The sequence below is a fragment of the Dermochelys coriacea genome, chromosome 1 (assembly GCF_009764565.3).
Source record: "Dermochelys coriacea isolate rDerCor1 chromosome 1, rDerCor1.pri.v4, whole genome shotgun sequence".
NCBI lineage: Eukaryota > Metazoa > Chordata > Testudines > Dermochelyidae > Dermochelys > Dermochelys coriacea.
In genome coordinates this window covers 197,148,251-197,173,016 of record NC_050068.2, presented here as the reverse complement: position 1 = coordinate 197,173,016, position 24,766 = coordinate 197,148,251, and the positions used below count along the sequence as shown (strand labels likewise).

At 40.2% G+C, this 24,766-nt stretch overlaps 2 protein-coding genes across 8 annotated transcripts in view; both read right to left on the bottom strand.

The window, feature by feature from the left end:
- IMPG2 (interphotoreceptor matrix proteoglycan 2) overlaps positions 1-17,605 on the bottom strand; it is a 99,549-nt gene extending 81,944 nt beyond the window's left edge. The window contains exons 1-2 of the mRNA XM_038387518.2: positions 12,752-17,605; positions 10,160-10,420 (exon numbers count right to left, since the gene is read on the bottom strand). Coding sequence (XP_038243446.1) covers positions 10,160-10,420; positions 12,752-12,830 — 340 coding nt within the window. The 5' untranslated portion in view covers positions 12,831-17,605. The remainder of the gene's footprint in view (positions 1-10,159; positions 10,421-12,751) is intronic.
- Positions 17,606-17,712: 107 nt separating this feature from the next.
- The window catches only part of SENP7 (SUMO specific peptidase 7), an 80,841-nt gene continuing 73,787 nt past the window's right edge, over positions 17,713-24,766 (bottom strand). For all 7 annotated transcript variants that reach the window (XM_038374323.2, XM_038373987.2, XM_043511157.1 and 4 more), the window contains 4 exons: positions 24,497-24,537; positions 24,164-24,232; positions 21,281-21,431; positions 17,713-19,828 (listed from right to left, as the gene is read on the bottom strand). In XM_038374323.2, coding sequence (XP_038230251.1) covers positions 19,691-19,828; positions 21,281-21,431; positions 24,164-24,232; positions 24,497-24,537 — 399 coding nt within the window. In that variant the 3' untranslated portion in view covers positions 17,713-19,690. The remainder of the gene's footprint in view (positions 19,829-21,280; positions 21,432-24,163; positions 24,233-24,496; positions 24,538-24,766) is intronic.

The following is a 24,766-nucleotide window of genomic DNA, read 5'->3' as shown; positions in this document are numbered from 1 at the left end:
CCGCCTTCCCACAACTCTTAGCAGCCGAAGAGGAAGAGATGCTCTGTGGGACAGCTGCCCAGAGTGCACCGCTCCAAATAACGCTGCAAGTGTGAACACGCTATTGCACAGGCAGCTGGCAGTGTGGACACACAACAGCGGTTTCCCTTCAACGCTCTCTGAGCAGCCCTGCAACTCCCAGCGCTGTAACTCTGCCAGTGTAGACATGCCCTTGGTGTTTTTCTAGCCACATGGAGAAATGGGCAAAAAGCTAAGACCAACATTAAGAGTTTGTAGTAAATTGACAAGAGCCAGGCAGCTCAGAGTTAAGACTGAAGCTCCATCCTTAATCTGCCATTGTGCTGAAGTGTTTCAGGGTTTGGAAACAGGAGATGATTTTGCATACCATATGGTTGGCTGTTTTCTGCTTAGACAAGCACCACAGGGCAACTTAATGACAGACTTAACATGGCATTTTTCATGCCTTTTGACTCTAACTCAGACCATTCATGCCAGTGTTGGCAAACAATAGTGACCTTCAGGGGAAGACAAATAGACGCACCTTTTAACTCTATTGAAGTGCATTGAGCAAGGATTGTTTTTTGGAGGGGTGAACTGAAAAAATGGCTAATATTTTGGCACAAAATATAGACCTGTCGCTCCTCAATAGGCATATGTGGCAGGCCCTTGTTATTTTACCCAGCTGTTAATACATATAGCTTTTGTTTTCACAGACAAAAAAGGAAATCAGAACCCTTTCTTGCTGAAGTGTATGCAAGATGATGGCACGAGAGATTCCCAAGCGTTTAGAGCCTTTACATTCTGTTAGACAAGCCCCTGCGTTTTTCTGAAGCAAACAGCTTCTGGTTCTAAAGGTAGGACTGTGGCTGTAAGCCACTGGTCACACTGTGGAGAGGGAAGGTTGAAGAGGGACTGTACCGCAGTGGGAATCCCCAGAGACATCCTGGAGAATTCCTTTGCCTATGAGGGCAGAATACATCAGAACACCCGTACTTTCCATCCTTTAAATGGTCATAGCCCATACTCAAGGGAGGGCAAAGAGGCTCTTCCCTCACCTCCTTTGGGTTGGTTAATTCCCCACGTCAACTGTGACTGGCCCCTGCACACGGATATAAAGTGGGGAGGCTCCTTGCTCCTCTATATTTTTTTGCTCAGTCTGACCCTGGGTCTCCACTTTGGGGTCCTTCAAAGCCATCAAGACAAAATCCATTCTGAGGTATATTTTCAAAGCCATGCATGGCAATTCCCTTCCACAAACAGTAACATAATACCAAGTTATTCAGCTTTCAGCTGTAAGGTGGCCTTGAAGAGACACACATTAGTCAACAAGCATCTTGCACTATTCAGTCAGCTCCCACGACTTCATCTTGCTTCCTGAGCCTCATGATCCCACTGTGCTGTCAGTTTCCTATCAAAACGTTTAACTCACTTAGGCCATGTCTACACGAGAGACCTTACAGCAGTACAGTTATGCCGATGCAGCTGTGCCACTGTAAGGTATCCTGTGTAGCCGTTCTCTGCGACGCGAGAGACCTCTCCTGTCAGAATAATGAAGCCACCCCCCACGAGTGGCGGAAGCTATGTTGGCAGGAGAGTGTCTCCCACCAACATAGTGCTGTCCACACCAGTACATCTGTTAGTATAACTTATGTCAATCCAGGGTGTGTTTTTGCACACTCCTGACCAACAAAAGCTTTACCGACAAAAGTGCTAGTGTAGACATAGCCTTACCAAAGATTTTATCTCACTTATCGCTCTTTACCGAGGGCCAGATGGCTTCAGTGGGAGTTGCCCATGCATATTGTAGGGAAGAAATAGGCATAAAGCAAACAAGGGCAGTGATCAAGCAATTGAATTAATTCAGGCCTTCAACAGGGAGATGTTAACTGCCACTCACACACCAGTGATTAAACTGTAAACTGAACGGAGGAACACAATGAAAAGAAGATAACAGCAGTCAGTGTTTCTCAACCTTTTTGATACCAGGGACCAGCTTGCTGCCTTCCTAAACTGTGTCAGGGAGATCTCAGGGACATGTGCTGATCCACTGTCCAGTCATTGAGAAATACTGCTCTAGGTTAAAAGATTCCAAGCAGAAATTCGCTTACTCAATCAGAGGACCAGAACAAATGGAAGCTTTCCTCATTAATTATTTAAACTGACACTTAGTGAGGAAGGCTTCCCTTCTTGTTCACTTGGGGCCAAAAAGAGACAAGATCTGAGGTGGGGTGAACCCAGATGGTTAGAAAAGGTATCAATATAGTACCCATTAGCAGAGCATTCTGTTTTAATTTTTTTAAGTTTCCAAAATGGTTCCCTCCCCCTCCCACCCACTCTGGACACTGCTTACCCTGTAAAAATCTTCAACCAAATCCTAACAGGTGCCAAGCATCTGCAAATTCCCAGTGAAATCAATGGAAGCTGCATATGCTGAGCACCTCTCCGAATTTAATCCTTTATGAAAAACAGCCACCACTCATGCATTGCAATCACTCTGCAAAATGCAGCATCACAACCATTTGATATTGTCCTCTTCCTGTATATTGCATCTAATACTGTATGCCTACATTATCAGAATATCTGAGCACCTCATAAACATTAATGTATTTATCCTCACAACACCACTCTGAGGTAGGGAAATGCCCATTTTACAGAAGGGGAACTGAGGCTCACAGAGATTCAGTGACTTGCCCCAGGTCCCACCAGAAGTCTGTGGCAGGGCCAGGTACTGAACATACTGCAAATCCCAGTCCTGTGCCTTAACCCCAAGCTTCCTCCTTTCCATCCACATTCTCAAGACTTTCTGGGACAATATTATGCCATCATTCATATCAAAGTTCATTGTTGAAATCAAAGCCATTTTAGAGATTTGAATGCAAAAAGCAGCTCAGATGGCTGAACTTCTTAGTTGTTGCCAACATCACTTTAAAATGTGAAGTAAAATAAAGAAAGAGAAGTCTGCTCATACACTAAGGCCGTGAATGAAAAGCTTAGTCAGAAATGAAGTTCTACAAGCAAGTTGTGAATCCTTGAAAAACCAGGTGTCATAAATATAGAGAGAAGGGTAAACACCTTTAAATCCCTCCTGGCCAGAGAAAAAACCCTTTCACCTGTAAAGGGTTAAGAAGCTAAGATAACTTCGCTGGCACCTGACCAAAATGACCAATGAGGAGACAAGATACTTTCAAAGTTGGAGGGGGGGGAAGAAACAAAGGTTCTCTCTGTCTGCGTGTTGCTTTTAGCGGGACCAGAGCAGGAATGCAGGTCAGAACTCCTGTAAAAAGTCAGTAAGCAATCTAGTTAGATATGCGTTAGATTCTGTTTTGTTTAAATGGCTGATAAAATAAGTTGTGCTGAATGGAATGTATATTCCTGTTTTTGTGTCTTTTTGTAACTTAAGGTTTTGCCTAGAGGAATTCTCTATGTTTTGAATCTGATTACCCTGTAAGGTATTCATCATCCTGATTTTACAGAGGTGATTCTTTTATTTTGTCTTCAATTAAAATTCTGTTTTTAAGAACCTGATTGCTTTTTCATTGTTCTTAAGATCCAAGGGTTTGGGTCTGTGTTCACCTATGCAAATTGGTGAGGATTTTTATCAAGCCTTCCCCAGGAAAGGGGGTGTAAGGTTTGGGGGGATTTTGGGGGGAAAGACGTTTCCAAGTGGGCTCTTTCCCTGTTATATTTGTTAGACGCTTGGTGGTGGCAGCAATAAGGTCCAGGGATAAAAGGTAAAATAGTTTGTACCTTGGGGAAGTTTTAACCTAAGCTGGTAAAAATAAGCTTAGGGGGTTTTTCATGCAGGTCCCCACATCTATAGCCTAGAGTTCAGAGTGGGGCAGGAACCTTGACACCAGGGTATCAACAGAAATGCTGACACCGCTTCAGATTTAGTGACACTGCCAGAAAGCATTTGAGTACAAATGCTAGCCCTCAACACAAATGGAAAGAGCTCACCCATCTGGCTAGATCCTGCAGTCTTCATTAGTCCTTGCCCTGGAAAAACATTCAATGGACTTGTGTGGGACAAGTCAGAGTAGTTAGCTCCATGCCTGGTGGTGTTTGCAGGATCAGCTCCTGGTGGAGACAGGATTTCTGATCCACCCCCCTTAATCCCTAGCAGATGATACTGATTAAAAGCATCACTAAATCAAGACCAGTCTTTCAAGGCAGTTAAAAAAAGAGGCTAGAAATTGTATGTGGGTGGAAAGGGAAGCTTCTACTGGAAATGGCTTCCATCCATACCTGGTGATGGTAATTCAGAACTCTTGAAAGAGAGAAAATATTAAAATAATAATACTTTGCACTTCTATATCATCCAAAGAACTCAAAGCACTTTACAAACCTTAATAACTAAAGCCTTATACAGCACTTCTGCTATGGAAGTATTACTCTCCCTATTTTACAGATGGAGAAACTGAGGCACTGAGCAGATGTGTGACTCTAGTAAATTACACAGCAAATCAGTGGCAGAGCCAGGAATGGCAATCAGATAGCCTGTCCTATCCTCTCTCTAAAAATGGAGGTCTTACATTTATATAGCATTTCAAAAATCATTTAATGCACCACAGAACTACAACCCAGCTAGAAGGGGAACAACCAGTTCACTGTACTGAGGGCAAAAGCAGGAATTTTTGCTCAGGACACTGGTGCAAACTCACATGCCAATGAATAAAAGTTCCAGGGGCTCTTAATGTCCACACAGAGCCGACAGGGCCTTGGTTTTAAAGGTTGCATCAGAAAACCATGTAAAACTCAACAGATCTAGTGTGGAACGAGGAAGCTGAAACTGCCAGGATTCTAACCTGGGGTGAAGGAGTCCAGATGTTTCAAACCTGATGCTTACACCATTGTGCATACGTAAATACTTAGCATTTTTACAATACGTTTCACCTGTAGAACTCAAAGCCTCTAACAAAGGCAGTTAAATGTTACTATCTCCATTTCACAGGGGAAACTGAGGCACAGAGGTGACACAGTGCATCAATGGTAGAGCCAGAAACCCTGGCTTTCAGCCACTGTCCTATTCACTGAGACATATCGCATATCAATACGTCAGGCTGCATTGCTGCCTATCAGTATTTGCAAGAAAAAATAAATTTACAACTAACAAAGATCAAGCTACTTCCTAATCTTCTTCCCCTTAATTTCTCTGATGGAAAATATTTCTCCTGAGAAGTTTTACATCCAGTTTGAGAGGGCACGGACACAGCCAAATCTTTTGGAGGGGGAAAAAAGTCTGTTTAAAATTCCCTTCCCTGCAGGCTGCACTGTTCTTTTGAAAATAACTATTTAAGACTGCCATGTAACCCTCTGTCTGAAATCCTGTGTTGACATTTTTCCCGTAACATGCCCCTCGCCCATCTGTATGGGACGCCCTAATTCCCAAGGAACTGTGTCTTTAGCTCTGCTTTTAGCATTTATCTTTCTGAAGAGAAAGAGTCACTTAGCCTATTACATCTCACTTGATATGTAGGGATTTGTGAGGTTAACAGGAGGGACAACATATGACAGTATTGGACACCTCGATGGGGGAGGGGTAGCTTGCTGGTCATTTGTGTAAGTGGGCAGTGCTGGAGTTTTATCCCCATTTAATCCCATTACTGCCTCTTAAGAGTTGAATCGTGTACAGTTGGCTAGGAGTTCTGAATCAGGCAGGATAGTCTATTCTGAAGCAGCAGGATGCCAATATCTTCTCTTGTGCTTCTGCAGAACTGCATGGCTCAGTCTGTGATGATGTGAGACCAGGGCCAGCTCCAGACACCAGCTTTCCAAGCAGGTGCTTGGGGCGGCATTTAAAATGGGGAGGCAGTCCGTGTCCCGCAGCGGCAATTCGGCGGCAGCTCTGCCGCTCTTCCCGCCATGGCGGCTTTTGGTGGCAACTGCTTGGGGCAGCAAAATTGGTAGAGCAGCCCCTGTGTGAGACTCATAGTAATAAAAAGAATGACTGACACTTCTAAGGTACGTCTCATCCAAAGGTCTCATTAACACTTGCCAAACAGATTATAATATGTATATATGCATACACACACAGATCCCTTCCTCTGCTGTTGAAATATATATGGGGTTGAACACAGCAACCTTTAAACAGAACACAGCAACAATTAAACATAGCATTCACAATAATAGCAGCACTAAGTCTTTAAAGACACACACCCCACCTCCATACAGCATTTCAGTGCAGAAAGAAAAATCTTTCTTTCTTGGAGAAAAAGGAGCTTTTTAGCTGCACATGCTAACACCTAAGATCTCAGATGAAGGAGAGGCTGAACCAGTGCTTCCATCACAAACCCCAGAATATGTTCTCTTAAATCAGGCATGAAAATTTGCTTGGCTGGAAACAATGCAGAAAAGGGCTAAGCAGAGAGTGAATGATGCACTGTTGTACTAAATTAGCCCCTTTGTTTAATTAAAATGCCTTTTATCATCTTTGGCCACTCAGAAAGATTCATTAGTTTTGTTTTGTTTTTAAAGCTACTTCTGTTCACCTTTAGTTAAGGTTTGAGTAACAAGTTGAAACTTCAGCCTTTCTGTTAGGGTATTTCAATCAAACAGACTCTTAGTTTTATTTTTGTAGTTCAATACTAATAATTATTACTGAAATCATTTCATCATTAAAATCCTTTAGTTTTAATAAGAGAGATAGTCCTGAATCAAAACTTGATCATCCCGAACTTTGAGGGGGGAAGGTTTTTCAAAATCCAAACCATGATCCAAATTTATAGCACCAATCCCAAATAACTTTGGATCTGAACCCACCCAAACTGGAAAGAAGAGGGTCATAATCTTGATCCACATCTAAATGTTGATGGTTCAGTCCTACCTCTGTAATAACTAAAGCCACTGGCCATAAATATGAATAAAATCCCTAGGATTCATTCCCCTAAGGAACACACTTCTTTCTCAAGTACAGCATTGAAAATCACCTTCAACTCCTTCATTAACAACTGTTATGCCCAATATATTGACTAATTCCTTCTTTTGTGATCAGTACTTTTAGATAATTTATCTTAAGCACAGGCTGGCCAACACAGACCTGATAGGAAGACTGTATACCACTCTGGCCATCTGAAAGTTCACATTAAGAGAAGTGCTTTTGTCCTAAGGAATAAACTCTGAAATGTATATGAGCATACAGAACCAGATTGTGTATGACCCTCCATGGGAGAAGAATGCACAAGGAACTTTGGAGTCTGCATAGGAAAGGCAGCCACCATCACAGTGCTTAAGCTCAGACATCCCAAAGAGAGAGAAAGAATTTGGTACTGGTGAATGGTGCCAGGCTGATAGTGCTGGCAACCAGAATCTTATATTTACCCACTGTGCAGGTACAGCACAGGGCATAGCAGTGAAAGCTTCCCCGTGCTGCCTTAATCATAATTTCATTTACATCACCCATTTACACCACCAGTTCAATTTGGCTGATCCAATGCTTGGCCTCTCTACTTAGACTGGCCAACAAGGCTGCCCATTTGTGCTGGTTGTGGTGAGTTTTGTGAGGAAGTGGAGAGAGACCATGCAATATCCAATAGATGGCAACAATTTTCAGTTAACACTAACCCGGGCTATATCTCATTACCAATCCCCTGAACTATAAGCACTAACATTATTTTCATTATGTTTCACAGTACATTCATGATTTGAACTTTACACTCTTAGGCTTCCACCAAGTCAGTCTTGTCAATGTGCGTCCTAGTGCTGCCCAGTGGACACTGATCTTCTGTTCCTTTAAACAATAATTTGATTGCAAACTATTGCCAGATCACATGAACCTTCCAGCAGCAAAGAAATTAATCTTAAAAGAGCACAAATTAATAATCCCACCCATATACTCATATAAGGCCTGATCCTGTGATATGTCAAGTGCCTTTAACTCCCATGTCAGCACCTGTTGCATTTTGATTTCACAAACACCCCTTTATCCATGTCTAGAAGCTCAGCAGTTGGCAGGATCAAACCCAAACTGTGTATCCATATCAACTCTCCAAGTATTCATAGGTATCTACTATACCATGAACCTAACTCTTCTGTTATATGTTCAGATATCACAGTGATAAACATGATAGAAATCTCTAGCTAGACTTGCTTCCATCTGGAAATACTCTTTTTAAAAAAAGGCTCTTTATGACTATCACTACAAAGAGCACAGAGGGGTATAAAGCACTAAGGAGTGTAGAGGCAGTAAGAACCCTAGATTGGTCAGATGGTGCTGCTAATGAAAGTAAAAAAAAATGCTAACCCTATTGCAAGTAGTGGATTGTTTTGAGATTTAGGTGTGAGATTAGAGTGACTACAGCACTGGACTGAGACACAGAAGACCTGGCATGTATTTCTGGCTCTGCCACTGACCTGCTTTGATGACCTTGAACAAGTCACTTCCTCCCTGAACTGAGCTTGCCTCTCCCATGCTGTGCATCCTTCCCTTTTAGACTGTCAGCTCCTTGGTCTCTTACTATGGAGAAGTACAGTACAGTACAATGATGCCTGTAATCTTAGATGGACCGCTGTTAGTCTGTTAGTCTAAGATGTCACCAAACTCCTCGTTGTTTTTACAGATATGAATATTTTTCAGAAAACCAGTAAAATGCTTCTAGAGGGATGTAAATGGAAAGTTCATGAAGTTTGGCACACTGCTACATGATCTTTAAAATTCCTCTTTCACACTAGGTTACAATTTAATATTAAAATAAGGCTCTGGCTCTACAGAGCATAAATGATTTCATTGTGTTCTCTGAATTTACTCTTTCAACATACTTTCCAGTAGAAAAGCTCCTGTTGATTTCACTAGTCAACAGGCCTTAACATTGACTTGAAGGAAGCAAGAGCATGTCTCTAGTGCATCATTTGAAGTCAGAGGAGATACTCTCATTGACTTTGATGGGCTTTAGATCAGGATCCAGGTCTCTTTAAAAATCAGGGTCCTGTTTTTAGTTGACTTGTGAGCCTAGTGTTGGGCTCAGATGAGCTTAGCTATAAAAGAAAACATGAAGTATTCTGTGACTATGACCTCTGAAGTGGTCTCTGTGAATTGATAACGAACTAGTAAATTTCCCAGTTGTATACAAAGCAACTGGAGAGAGAGTGCTGTGCAGAAACAAAGAAAATCAATGGATCAGATGGCAGCAATGCAAGAGGAGAGGGAGCTAAGAATGAAAAGAGATAGCTTTTCAAAAAGGGATTCTGATTCCAGTAGAGCTACACTACAGGAAGTCCTTCATCTGGCGACTACTTCAAAAATTGAGAGGGGGTGGGGATGTGGGTCTGTTGAGCATAGTAAAAAGTGGTTAGTGAACTAGCCTGGGATTTGGGAGACCCAGGATCCAACGCCTCTTCTGCCACAGACTGTGTGCGACTTAGGCAAGTCACTTAGGACAGAATTTCCAGAAATGTCTAAGGCCTTGTCTACAGTGAAATGCTGCAGCTGCACCACTGTAGCATTTTAAGTCAAGACACTATTTACACAGACAGGAGGGATTCTCCGGTCAGCTTGAGTTTTCCACTTCCTGAGAGGCAGGAGCTAGGTTACTGGAAGAATTTGCTGGGGGTTAGCTCGGTTTAACTGTGTCGCTCAAGGGAATGGATTTTTCACACCCTGCGTGATATATAGATATACTAACCTAATTTCCCAGAGTGTAGACCAGGCCTACATAACTTAGGAGCCTAACTTTCCCTACCTACATGGCTAAGTTATACCAGTTATACTGTTATAACTTCCCATATGGACCCTATCCAGAAAAAAAAGTGTCTGTTTTCTTCCAGTTAAGTTTAAACCCCTTTCAAAGCAACATTAATTCACTTGGAAAAGCCCCTCCTATTCTGGAATAAGAATGTCCACACAGGAAGTCATACTGGCATAGTTGTATTGGTTACTATGGAGGAGCTTTGATTGCGGGGACTGAGATATCTCCAAGACAAATGTGGCTAGCCGGGGTTGTTAGCTCATACGTAATAATTATGAATTATCAAGGAACAAAACCAAAATTTCTTAGGTAATATACTTAACCTAGGACCTTTTTGTATGATAAGTATTGTTTATAACAAATACAACATTTTTTAATGAATTTTTAAAATCAATTATCTATTAAGCATGCAATAGTTGCATCCTTACTTACCTAACACTGCTACAGAGCAGTGTGTCAGCTTCCCTGCACTCACTTACCTCGGAGTTTGAAGTATTTCAGATGGTTGGCAATGGCCTGCTCACCAGTCTCATCTGGACAAATTTTAACTCCACTAGGAAACAGGATGGACCTCTTCCTTCGAAACAACATATGCCTGTTGAGTTGTTCCTTTCCCATGAATTCAGTATGGTGTCTTGACTCAGGAGACAGCGAAGGGTTTACTAATTGCCCGCCATTGGGTTGAGTTGTTGGTGTAGCATCCTTACCCTCAATTTCCTCTGCAGCTGAGTAAGTTTCTGCTGTAAAATTAAACCATATGCAAGATTCAGCTGACAGAGTTACACCATTCTATATACCACAACACCACTGCCCTGGATTTCTGGGCAGTAGTTATAGTTGATATCCTGCAGTCCTTAACTTGGGCAAACCTCTAGTTGACTTCAGTGGGAGTTCTGACTAACCGCCATAAAATTTGCAAAAAAGAAAAGGAGTACTTGTGGCACCTTAAAGATTAACAAATTTATTTGAGCATAAGCTTTCGTGAGCTACAGCTCACTTCCTGTAGCTCACGAAAGCTTATGCTCAAATAAATTTGTTAGTCTCTAAGGTGCCACAAGTCCTCCTTTTCTTTTTTGCGAATACAGACTAACACGGCTGCTACTCTGAAACCCATAAAATTTGGCTAACAGGGATTTGGTTTTTCATTAGTCATTTTAAATGGGCCCAATTCTTCCCTCAGATGTACTGGTGCAAGATGGCACGGTAGCAGAGAAGGAGCTGCATTTATCATAGGAAAGGTGTTTGTGACTTCCCTGGCTCCTCTGAATTTACCATGTTATCAAGGAAATTTATGCCTTCTAGCTGAATTTTCATTTGTCTGGTTCATCGAGCAATTAGTTTCACATGCTCACTTGGCAAAAGTTTAAATCAAGATAAGCCCAGGGTTTTACCTCCTGAGTGGTCTCAAGAGAAAAACTGCTTACAAATTTGTATTTAAATGTGAATTTAGTGCTGGCATTGTGGAAAGTGCTGTATTGACCACCATGGAGACTCAAGTGCTCCATTTATATGCAACACATGCAACAGCATAGGCCATAGCAGCAAAAGCCTCCCCCACATTGCTGCTCCAACATACTTCACTCCTCACCAGATGTGGGGAGTTCTGTCTTTATGGCCCATTCAGTCCTTGGCCTCTCTCATGTTGCCAATAAAGGTCTAAATCGAGTTTCAAATGGGTAGGCATCCTCAAAAAAGCTACCACTAGAGCTGGCAACTTTTTATGCCCAGTGGTTTTCTGACGCACAACAAGTCATCTACCTCAAGTATTCTATCCTGACGATGGCTGGCTGGCCCTGTCTTTATTTTAAATAATTTTAACTTCTTTGCAGTATCTTGATAATGAACTATCAGCACTATCACCTTGATCCTGCAAACACCAATGCACACGTTTAACCTTATATATACACATATATACCAGTTGGCCCATTGAAGTCAGCGGAACTACCCATCTGAGAAAACTGACATGTGCTTAAGGGCTTGCTGATTGAGAGTCTAAATAAGGAAAGAGAACAATTAAGCTAAGGGGTGGAAATGAGCTCTCTGTTGCACACTCCCTTTCTACACAAATCTTGTTTGATCTTCATCTCTCTGGATTGAATTGTGAAGCCTGTCAACAATCAGCGATTATATCTCCTTCCCCCATGTAGTTCATCTCATGGCACAGTAACGAAAGAAAAAGATTATCCTAAAGGCTTTAACTTGTTTTACCTTTATCTTTAATTAGCCCCCAAACACAAAAAGCCCACAACTTCACAGGGGGTGTGGGGATGGAAGAGACCTGTCAAGTGGTAACCATAGTTAGCAAAGTTCTCTATCATTTCATCAGATGACCCAAAACTATCCAATTCTACACGTCCAGGGGAATATTGTTACCAGACAAAGTGAGGTAGAGGAAGAATAATAAGGTATCAAACATTCACTACAGGAATAGTGATGATAGATTGATATTGTACTTTCAATCCAAAGTGCTGTTAAAACCATAGCCCTGACTTTGCACCATTAAAGTTAACAGGAACTTTGCTTTTTATTTCAATGAATGTAGATGTAAGCCCCATATGCTGTACATACCCATCAAAATTCAGCCTCCTCTGGGGTGGAAAGCCACAGCCAGATTGTGCATAACCATCAGAAAGAAAAGAAAATGTTGGCTAGGTTCACTGGGGTAAACCCTTATTCTTTTAAAACTACAATAATATCTTAAACATCTACGCAAAGCTGCAGAATCTCTGATATTAAGACCTTCCATTGTAAGTTATTAAGAAAAAGCAAAAAATAAAAAATGCTTTCATTGGTATTTCATGCCACTCAAAACCTGGAAAAGGTCACATATCACAATTTAAACAGCCTATAGCTACATCTACTCAGTTACCGCAATGTAAATCTAGAGTAACTCCATGGAAGACAATGAAATTACTTCCAATTTACATTGGTATTACAGAGCAGAACCTGGTCACGTAGTTCTCCATATTATCATACTTTAGTTAAACTAAAGAGCTGTTTTCACGTTCATAAAGTGCTATCATTAAACCATTGAAAACAGGACATGAGAATGAAGATAAGAGTTGTGTTACCTGTAAATACTTGAAGATCCCCTTCAATCAACACAAAAATCAAGACACCCAGATGGATTTTCCAAGGAAAGTTCAGCATATTTATTTTGGCTAAAAAACAAATACAAGGGGGGAAAAAATCCCTTTTTAACACACAGTCAGTTGCCTTCTCTTCTCGAAAATTTACTGACGTCACATATAATTGTCTTTGACAAAAGGATTATTATTATTAAACCACAACAAAAGCCAGCCAAAATGTTTCAGAGATTATTTTCTTCGCAAAGGAAGTACAGTATTCCACTTCATTTCAGAAATAACAAAAGGTGCTGAAAGCAAGCTCCTTGGAGTAAGCAGATGGATTGAGGAGACAATTTTTTAGTTTTAATCTGGCCAGCTAAGCTCTTTACCGGATCTTGTCATGTCGTTAACAAGGACAGTACCTTTCACACTTAATTAAGCATGTTTTTCATTGGCTCTTCAGTTTCCTTCCCTTTTACACACGCTAGCCAAACAACATCAATCTATGTTAAGATCAGGTCCTCAGTGGAAGGTCTTTGTCATTAACATCATTAACATTAACAAGCTGCTCCTCCACTTGTATTAATTACAAATATTTGTGAAGCTTTAAAAGAATGTGCTGATTGACTTAGATCCTCACCCCCCACATAGGTAGCAATGAGTCTCTACTAACATCTTTCTTCAGGTGACAGAGCTAGCAAAGTACTGCTACATCAGATTATAGCAATGCACAGACCTTACTCTGCAATACCCCTGTCCTTAGCATGGCAGAACAGCAGCTCAGACCCAGATTCTCTCATCTCTTTTTAAACATTAACCAACCTATGAATATTATAAACAAGTCATCTGTTTAGACACCAAGTCTAAACAGCTGTTTGGTTAACAAGTGAGCAATGTAATAAGAAAATTTAAATGTAATAAGGAAATAGAGGAAAGCAAATTGGGATGCTGCCATAGCATGATACAATGACAGAGACCCAGCAACAGAAGCCGTCTGATTGATTTCCAGGAGAAATTTGTCATGGAGTGGCAAGGTTCACTGTGAGGACTTACAAAATGAGCAAGACATCACCACCAATCCAAGTATCCTGACCACAATATCAATTGCTCCTAACACAGAAGCTCCCAAACTATGGTCTGTGGAGCACTTGCTCATTATCCAAAGAGAGCTGGCTGGTCCCACTGTGCTGGTTCTCCTTGTTTACAGCTTCTACACTGCATGAAAGCCACTAAAAAGATATTACATAGGTTCCGAATGTTATTTTTTCATATAAGGAAATTTCTGTGATCATCACAAGGATGTCATACAATCCTGAATGGAAGATCATCTGCATAATCGCAAATTGGAAGGGAGTTGCCCATAAGACAATCTCATTGTTACATCATCATCCACATTATGAACAAATTTGAGAAACCCTGTCTTTACAACTATATTACACAGGCAGAAAGGAACCAAGAACAACATGTGGCGAGGGGAACAGATGGCTCCTACTAGGGATATGTGGCCAACACACACTAAATGACACCAGAAAACAAAAAAGTAGGTTGGTTAGCCCTTCAATCCTTATTTTTAATCAGGGCAGATTGATTTTTGACCCAATCAACATTAGGATATTGTAGTAAGTTCTTATAGGTCAAATAAGTCACTTTTGCTTTTGTCTGCTCCTTGTGCTAAGTAACAGAAGTCATGATATTACAAAGCAGTGAGATTTTCCTCACGTCTTCCTTTAAAAGTGCACTGATTTGAAATTTTCAAACTAGACATGAAAATGCTGTTCCCATTACCCTCCACTGTGCAGTTGGTCCTAGACTATCAATGCTACAAACGCTAATGCAGACAACGGCTCAGGTACTACCGCCACTATGACCACTCAACAAAACCTAGTCTGAGCACATTTTTATGACACAGTGATAAAAATGCCTGAGCCCTGTCTACGTCTTAGAGCTTGCACTCTGGCTGGAAAACAGGTACAAAGTTTTCTTGCATAGATACAACGGTAGAGGGGCAAATTCAGAGTGGTGTTGACAAGCATCAGGTACTCAGCCCCACTCAGAATTTGGGGGATAGTATGAAGCTTCACTATCTTTCGCCACAGCCTGCCTTAGCATTTCTGATGGCCATTTAAGCTTTTCTGAGAAGGACAAAGGCCTTTCAAACATTTAAATGTGGTTGTAATAAGACTAGCTCATGCAAGTAACTTTATATTTGAAAGGTCAGATCTTCATCCGGCATAAGTCGATGTAGCAATACTGACTTCAATATTGCAATGCTACCAGCTGAGGATCTGCCCCTAAAAGGTTATGATAGCAAAATGCATTACTTAGAATGTACCATTTATTGTTTTAACATTTAAATATCTTAAAACATGCAAAGCAACTGAGTTGCCAAAAAAACCTCCTCTGTGATAATAAAACTTGCAGACGCTTGAGTCAAATGAATGCATGCCTCCAATATCTAAAACCTCTCAAGTAGCATTCTGTATTTTGAAACAAGCAACTTTAGAACTCCAACAGCTAATAGCTGAAACACACATGCCAAATTTCAGCCCCAAAGGAATTAGAGGCAAAGATTCAAATGGCATTTCCAATTTTAAAAAAAATATCTTTATTTTCATTAAATTTTAAATTTCTGATATGTGTATCAGAACTCTGTATGAAGCATTTTATTTATATATATATATATATGCGCAAATGTACCACCTTGACCTTAGCTCTAACACATTTTTTATTTTCTTTTTAACTATCTTTGTGTCACTGCCAAGAAGCAAGTATATTACTTGTTACAATTTTTCTGGAGGGCAACAGAAACCTGTTGAATGCATAATTTTATTGTGCAAACACAGTGTTAAAATAATTTCTTTATTGGTATTTGTTGTGCATACAGAAAACAAAAATATATTTTCCAAATTAAACAGACCATAGAAACATAGAAGTTTCAACCACAATTTCTTATGAGCATAACAGGGAAGATAATTTATCAGAAAACAATGCAAAATAAAGATATGTCCAAGGCAAAATGTCACCGATTAACAGTTCTAAGAAAGACTTAGGTGTCTGTAGAATCCGCCTGTCTTTTCCCCTCTTCCATGGTTCAAATATCAAGCTTCTAAATTGTCTCCTGTGATTGGATTGCTAGGAGTGCGATTACATTTTAAGCAACATCTTAATCATATGACAATCCCTCAGCAACGTATTATTGTGCATTATTTGAGTAAGCAGCATCAACTTGGAAATGAAATAGTCAACTACATTAATCTAACACTTCTAAATTTAATCTGCTCACAAGCTTTCCAGTGTAGTAGTCTTAGTCTTCCTCCTCTTTGGAGCTGTTGATCTAGAGCACACATTTTACCTTGCTCACTAATTTGAGTGAAATCATGATGCCAGGATACCTGCAGCTGTCCTTTCACAATATTTTCAGCACCAGCATGGATGTATGGTTGCTTTAAGAACATTTTCTCAATCCCCATGAGGCCTCTTCTTCTGACTCTAGGTTGCTGAGCTTAAATCTGGAAACAGGAGGATTTGGATCCCTGGTTACCTAATGAAGCATCCCCCCGCCTCTGCCATTATCAAGGTAAGAGTGCTGTGTCCGATTTCCCCCCATCTTTTTCACTTGTGGGGTGTAGCATGTGTCTACTAAAATAAATTAATTTCAGGTTCAAGACTCAGAAGTTCAGTCTCAGATAAGATAGGTGAATTACAAAATGGCTTCCATTCCAATGGACAAATTCAGCAGCCCACAAACACTTTTTAAAACTCACATGATGTATGACTACCACAGTCCTTTGATGCCTGCTGATGACTTGTTATTTACACATTTTAATCAAGGATTTACTTCCTACAGCCTTTCATATCTTCATCTTTGTTTCTGCTGGGTTGCTCTTGCAGTGAGTTTCTGGAACTGACCTTTCTGTGACTTGATACCAAAGCATCCTCTGTAGGGACCAATCTTCTGAAACCTGCTTTCACTGCTGGCCTGGCAATGCCAGAGTCTGGCAACCTTCTGTTTAAATAGACCATTATTTTGTAAACTATAGGTTTTTAAATAGAGTAAAGCACCCTGATGCCAAAGTTATGCATGCAGAGTATAAATCTTTGCTATGAACTGTAGCTTTTGAACTAGTGTTAAACTCTATGCCCTCAATCCCCTAGTCCACTATACTGTGCTTGACACAGGACCTGGAGAGGTCGGGAACATGTGGGCAAAGTTGTTTGTACTAGTTTGGCCCCTGATGCAAATCAGAGCAGTCTCAGGGTGGTTCTAATTTATGTTGCCTTCAATGGCCCCCAAAGTGCCATTGCAGAAAGCAGGGATCTCCAGAGCTCAATGCTTTCCGGCCACACCTCCTCTCACTCACAGCACATCCATCATGCAGGGAAGACTGAAAGGGGGAGGCAATATGGTTGGTTGAGCCACGCAGAAAATAGACTTGTTGGGGGGTCAACAAACTGGTTCAAAAAGAATGGAATGCTTTTCACTCAAGGAGTTGTGAACTATTAAAATGTCTTTTTAAGGGCTGAATAGCAACAACTAGAATAGCTGTGTTCAAAATTAATTAGATAAGTTACAGTACTCAAAAAAACAAAAACAACCCCACATGGGTTAACAACAGATATAGTAGGTAAGTGACAAGTTGATAAAATACTCCATCTTATATTTAACTCATTGTTTATAAAGAACGGGAACAATCAAGTCCAACAACTTCTAAAGATTTTTAATATCAAACACTGGCATTCTCAAAACACATTTCCATCATCAATTTGTAAGAAAGGTCTCAATGTCATAAAAGTGATTTTAAAAGATTGCCCCTTCTTTTATTGTTTAAAATGTACAAACAAGCCCATCTAAAAGAGCACCAGTACTATTTTATGATGAAAACCAATTTTACTGTTGTAAAAAAAAAATTTATAATACAACCTTAACAGGCTCAAGAGAAAAAATACCCATCAACTGAAAAAGCTTAGTGTGACCATATACATTTATTTACTTATTCTTTTATCCATGTCTACAATAAATACAAAAACTTATGTCTATAATAATTATGATGCTATTATAAGGTAAGGAAAGCAACACATGTTCATGGAGGTTGAGACTGATGCTCTTAACCCATGCAAATATGAAATGAAGTTGCTATAGTTTAAGCTTGAAAAGATCAACTGAAAAACTAAAAAGGAAATGATGTTAAGACCAGAAATGCATGACGACTGCCCCCAGTAAGCTGGCCGTAGATAGGCAGAAGGTAATGGCACTCAGCAAAGAAACTTGGTTTAAAAATATTTTTCCTCGCCCTGTAAAATCATCCAGCACTTCCTGGTTTGAGACAGAATACATTTCTGTGCTGATTGCACTCCTACAGTGAAGGCCAGATCCTCCCAATGATGTAAATTAAGTCAATGGAGTTGCACTGGTTTACACCAGCAGAGGATCTGGCTCAGTTCTAGGAGCATTCAACACATTTCTGGCCTTCCCTTCATTTTCATTTTAGTTCTGCAATTCACTTTCAGCTTTGAAGGCTCCAACTTTTTCTGGTTGTCAGCAGCAATGCTGCTTTAAAACATAAGCTCGGGGGAGGGAGTGTTGTTGATTAACTGAAATACAATTATTTCAAAGGCAGCTCTGAAACATGCACTGACTTACCACAGAAAACAGAAGAAAGCTCCTTTTCAACACAGCCACCTATCTCCCATTAGTGACCATGGGAGAAACACACATACATTAAAAGGTCATTAAACCTTTTTGTGACTAACATCTCTGAAAAACTGGCTAAATATATATACATTCACTTGTTCTAGCTTATCAAATAAAGGCCCAGTTCAAACACTTAAACATCCGAGTATCTTTACTCAATAGGATTCAATAGGACTAACTCCCATCAGTAAAGTTATGTACAGACCTAATTGTTTGCAGGAATGGACACTGAATATGTATGCAGTCTCTTAAGACATACTACATATATGCATATAATGGGCTTTTTTTGAGTGAAGGCACGTGCATATATTTCACATTATAGCCCCTAAAACCAACATACTGGGCCAAACCTTGCTTGTCTTATACACATACAAGTCATCCTATCCGAGTCAATAGGACAACTCACAAGAGTACGATGAGTAGGATTTAATTTACTGTCTTTGCAACAAGCATGTATTTATATTTTAAAATCAAAACCATTTTCTAAAAATTTGGTTAAGGAAAAAAAGGATCTAAAAATATAGAAAAGAGTCCACTTTTCACCTTGCAAGGCTTCAAGCTTCACCCTGGAGTAAATGTTTTCAACTCCTTCAAAAATAAGTTTTATGATGGAAACACTTAAACAGCAATTTCAACTTTCAACAGGCTGATCTCCTGGTGGGTACAGGTTACTCCTGATTCAGTTTATTACAAAATATACCACAAAAGGCATCTCTAAAGAGATTCAGTACTATATTCTCAAACTAAAAAATACATAGTATTCATACTATACACGAGAATTGCAAAATGGGGAAAGTTACAACAAGAGGTCTGAGATCGTATTATCAGTTATCAAGTTAAACAAGGAGGCATCACATATGACACCTATATGCTTACGCAGCTCCCAGAGTTACATGAATGTAACAAATGGTGAGAAACACACTCCTTAGAATTAAAATATTTTCACATCTTTGCGGCACATACCTGTATGCTGCTTCCAGATTCCAAGTGAAAATTCAGTTAGCCAACAAATATTAGCTTTAAATTACATATTTACACTTTATCTATACCCTACCCACACCCCCACCCCTCCCTGCATCCTCTAACCATACAATTCAAATATAAAGCCTCAGAATAAATTTACAACAAACCAACAACAATACTATGTAGCATTTTTTCTTTCTCATAAGGGAGAGTCTAAATGCTCCTAAGCAGCTTTCCAGCAATTTTATTCAGTCAATGTTTGTGCCAGGTTTGGCTGAACAGATTCGTTAGCTGCTGCTGCCGCTTGGCTGTTGCAAATGCAATTGCAAGATCAGGTCTCGAATTTCTTCCCGTTTGCTCCTCACCACCCGACGAGGAAACCACCGCTCCAAATGCATTGGCAGCTCAAAGTTAACAATAGGATCCTGGTGGCAAAAAAAGGTTGTTTTTAAAAGCTATCTTTGCACTTTCAGCTTTTTCACTAGACTTCCATGCACACTATTGCTGACACTGGACAGCACTATCAGAGCTTACACTCCGTACAATGTTAAAGATTGGAAATGTACAATAAGGCATAAGCTACACAACGTAGCAGTTTGCCTCAGGAAACTGGATAAGACCCTTTTAAAGGGTCAGTTTTGAGAGATACATTCTGACATCTCCTGTGCCCAGCACTCACATAGGCAGAGAAAGGGAGGAAGTCCCATCTGAAAAGGAAGGTCCCATGTGAGCATCTATAGAATCATGGCCCTTTGGGAATGTATCTTAATTCATGGTGAGGGAGGAAACAACATTCTGCAATTAGCTAGGAAAGGAAAGACAGCAGGATAGGAGGGAAAAAAGAGTGACACTGAGGGGCGAGAGAGAGCGCACACATGCACACATTATGCCCACTAGCTAATTAGTCACAATGGTGCTGAAAATTGTATGTTGCAGGATGAAGTTTTCTAACAGCACAACAGTCCCACCTGTCTCCCCTGCCAGACTGTCTGCTGGTGAAGAAATGACAAGCGTGAAGAATGCTTCTATGGGATTCAGCAGGACACCAGAGGAAGAGACTGCAGGTTAAGTCAGGACCTCTTGCCCTGTGGCTGGGACAGAATACTTGCACTGGCACTGGGACCTCTATACCACATTATGCTGGTGAAGAAGGAGAATGGGGGCAGAGAATGTGCTTGTCCTAACTAAACCAGATGCTTGGATGCCACAAATCACCTTCCACAAGCCCAGCCTGTGGGCAGATATGACTAAATTTTTTTAAACCAACTTACTTATTACTTATTTAAATGATCAGACATTTAATCATTCAGAGGAAGAAAAATGTGAAATCTAAACATTAAGTTTAATGAAGAGAAAAAGGTAACAATCAGAGTACAGAAAAGCACTGCACCGGGTGGCTAGAAAGTGAGCTGTTCAGAAAAATCAGCACTGAACTCTGGCTCACACCTACACAGGAGCCTATCATGCTCTTCTGCACAGAGAAATCTGCCCATGGGCCTCGGACCCAAACAGGACTCTCCATGCACAGGACTTTGGTTCAGGCATGTAGAAAAGGAGCAGTACAAACATGCAAGGTTTCCCTCTTCCCCCACCCCCACATGCTCTGCACAGACTTCAAATACATCAGCAGGGTTAGGAGTCTGAGGGTAGAAGCCACCCTGGATCAAGCGGCCCGAAAACTACACTCAAGTTGCCTTTACTACAGCTGCAAAAGAAAACAGAGGGGCTGCCCTGCAGCCCTGTCTCCAGGTCAAGGGTAGATCTTCTCTCCCCTTCCTCAAGTGGAGCAATATATTATACCTCACCATTAGGCGTTCAGAGGGATTTGAGGATTTCACCTGGAAGACAGCAGACATTTCTAATATTTCTATACGTACCTGGAAGAAGGTTTCCACATACTGCAGTAAATATACCCCACAATCACTGCTGTTATCCTGTTTCGGGACTCTGGGACAGAAATCCAGCATCGTTGATTTGCTGAATTCTCGGTGTGTTTTTCGTTTAGCTTCCCACTCTATTTCCAGGTACCTGAAATAAAACAAAGAAAGTTAAATCCTCAAGAAGGGCCTGCTAAACTCTGACCTTTTTTGGGTATTGCCTGTTTTAGGACAGTACTAAGTAAACACCACAATTTTCTAACCAACTTGCTTCCACAACCTCTCACAAAAACTCACTTGAAAAGTTACAGATAATTCCATGGTTCAGTTCTGTGTAACAGCCACACGGGTCCGTACCAAATAACTTATATTATGCATGAGATAGCCAAGGTATAGTTTAAATGGGAAGGTAATTCTGACCAGCTGTCTGTGCAGGGTTTCCTCAAGCCATCAGAAAGACACAACAGCACTTCTTAAACTTGAACACTTGAAGGAGCTATAGTTATCCTGCATGATTATTATGCAGAGAGTGTAAAGTTTGTGAATTAGGTTCATGTTGTCAAACATTTCACACACACACACACACACAAATAAATAAAAAGCATCTTGTTCACGCTAAGCAAACCATAAATATAACATCAGAATTTAAATTAGGAACAAACTGAACTACTTGTAGTTAGATTACAGCATTTCAACTCGACAGTGTACCCTATCTATGGTAAAGATTAAATGACAGTCTTTAGGAACCACTTTTGTAACATGATGATGGCCAGGCATCCACTGGGCTTCAGGGACTGTTCTTACCATTCACTGGAATTTACAAGTGTTCACCAGAAGGCTCCCTATTGCCCTCTGACTGCAACAGCTATACATTGAACCAAATGTTCAAAAGTGCCCACTAATCTCTATGTAAAAGGATAAATGGACACAAATCAGATATTTGGAAAGGCAATATACAAAAACCTGTAGGTGAACACTTCAACCTCCCTGGACACACAATAGCAGATTTAAAGGTAGCCATCCTGCAGCAAAAAAACGTCAGGACCAGACTTCAAAAAGAAACTGCTGTTCATTTGCAAATTTGACACCATCAGCTCAGGATTAAACGAAGACTGTGAATGGCTAGCCAACTATAAAAGCAGTTTCTCCTCCCTTGGTGTTCACACCTCAACTGCTAGAAAAGGGCCTAATCCCCGCTGACTGAACTAACCTCATTATCCCTAGCCTGATTCTTGCTTGCATATTTATATCTGCCTCTGGAAATTTCTACTAAATGCATCTGACGAAGTGGGTATTCACCCACGAAAGCTTATGCTCCAATACATCTGTTAGTCTATAGGGTGCCACAGGACTCTTCGCCGCTTTTACAGATCCAGACTAACACGGCTACCCCTCTGATACTTGACACTAATTTTGGATTCCGTGAGACATGCTGGGTCTGATTTTCAACCACCCACAGCTTTTGCTGGACTTCAGCTAGAGCTGCAAGCATTCAGTGCTTCTGAGGCCTCCCAGAAACGAGCACCCAAAACCCACACCACTCCTGAAAAGGTAGACAGGCCACTGAGAAGTGGAAGGTACACACACAATTGAATGTAAGGGCTTCAGAGTTCAAATGAAGCCCACTCCCTAGTGAATACAAAGATCTGTGCCATCATATTTTCATCCAGTTTAGCTCATTTACCATTGGCATGACTGCCTTCTCCTATGAGAAAACCCACAGAAAAGGCAGGCCATAAAACTACCCCAAAATAATGCCTAAAGCAGATTTTAGAAAACATCCAATCTTGATTTATAAAGGGTCAGTGATGGAGAATCCACCACAACCCTTTGTAAATTGTTGCAACAGTTAATTACTGTTTTTAACCACCCACCAATTTACCAAGGGTCCTAGTGGAATCTCCATCACGGACCATTTTTATTAGGTCTGCTGCGTTTTGCTCTTTTCATTAAACACAATAAAGAACAAGAACAACATCCAAGTTCAGCCGCAAATACTTAATATTGTCAATAGGGCACTGATTCAAAAAAGATTTTGTGTATGCTATATTAAAGTCATTTGCTCTGTGCAACACCACTCAAAGAATGATGTTGCAACGCTTGGTGTTGAAAGGGTGATTCGTCATCGAGTTCTCTTCCATCCATATAACTTACAGTAGTGCTTTTGTTCTCATTTAGCTCAAGTTATTACTCCAACTCATGACAACAACTTGAGAATATGATCATTTAAAAATTATATAGTTTATATTTCCCCTAAGTACTTTTCTATAAGGGCTCTGAGTTTACATACAACATTTCAGGGCAGTTCTTATTCTTGCCTTCTAAGACAGCTACTAATATTTTAATCTGACTAAATCAGTAATACCAAATTTTTAGCCACCCTCAACCAGGTATCATATTTCATCTGTGTGCAAAAATGCAGTAACTGCATTCTATTGAAATGTTGTAATTGTATACTCACAAAACTGAAGGATACTCTGAAAAATTGGCCATTTAAAAAGAACACTTTCAGGTTTAAAAGAATTACACAACAACATTCCTGACCTGCATTATCACAACACCTTAGATAACTGAAATGAAGATTTTTTTTTTTTTTTTTAAAAGGCTAGCATACCTCTCACTTTTTTTCCTTTTTTGCACTATATTTAGTTAGGATATTGAAGCAGGCCTGTAATCATGTCAATCCTGTTGAGAGATGTTTACAACTGAACGACAGAAGTTTGCATTGCAGGCTGCCGTTTTGTTTTTAAATAAATCATGGCAACTTTTCTACTGCTCTTAGGTTTTGTACAATTTTTTGAAAGAATGTAAATCAGACATTTTGGGTCTAAAATCTGCTCTGACAATGTCCCTGTCTAACACAAGAATAAAACTGTTACTTACTCTCTCAAGATCTGAACTGTGTTCTGCAGAGAACCTGCTTTCAAAGAATCCAAGATGAGTATACAAGGCCTGTTGACAGCAAAAACCAAAATCAACTTAATCTTTCATTCGGCATATTAGTTGAGTGGCAAAAAGAGGTTTTTATTTTGTGACTTAATTTCAGTGGTAATATGAATAGAAAGGTCAAGGAATCAATGGGGAAACCTGAACAAAGCACCCCTTAAAGGTAACCCTTACTATGTGTAAAGTTGAATCAAGTGCTCAATGTTGCTGCCAAATTGCTGAATATGGACATTTAAGTGTTGTTACATTATTATGAAAGCATAAACCTACCTTTTACAAACTTTCTTTAATTTGGAATTATTTAAAGAGCTCTGAAAAACATAAAATAAATTTTACAAGTTGTATCCAGAAAAAAAGCACAAAATGACTCCACATTTTTATGAGGTGACACCTGATGTGATAAGTTAATATGTAACAAAGTGATCAAGAAACTGAAATACCTGAGATACATTCAAAACAATCAAGTATTAATGTATTTCACTGAGAGGTAAACAAAAAGGGACTTCAACATGAACTCTGAAATGATAAAATTCTAACAGA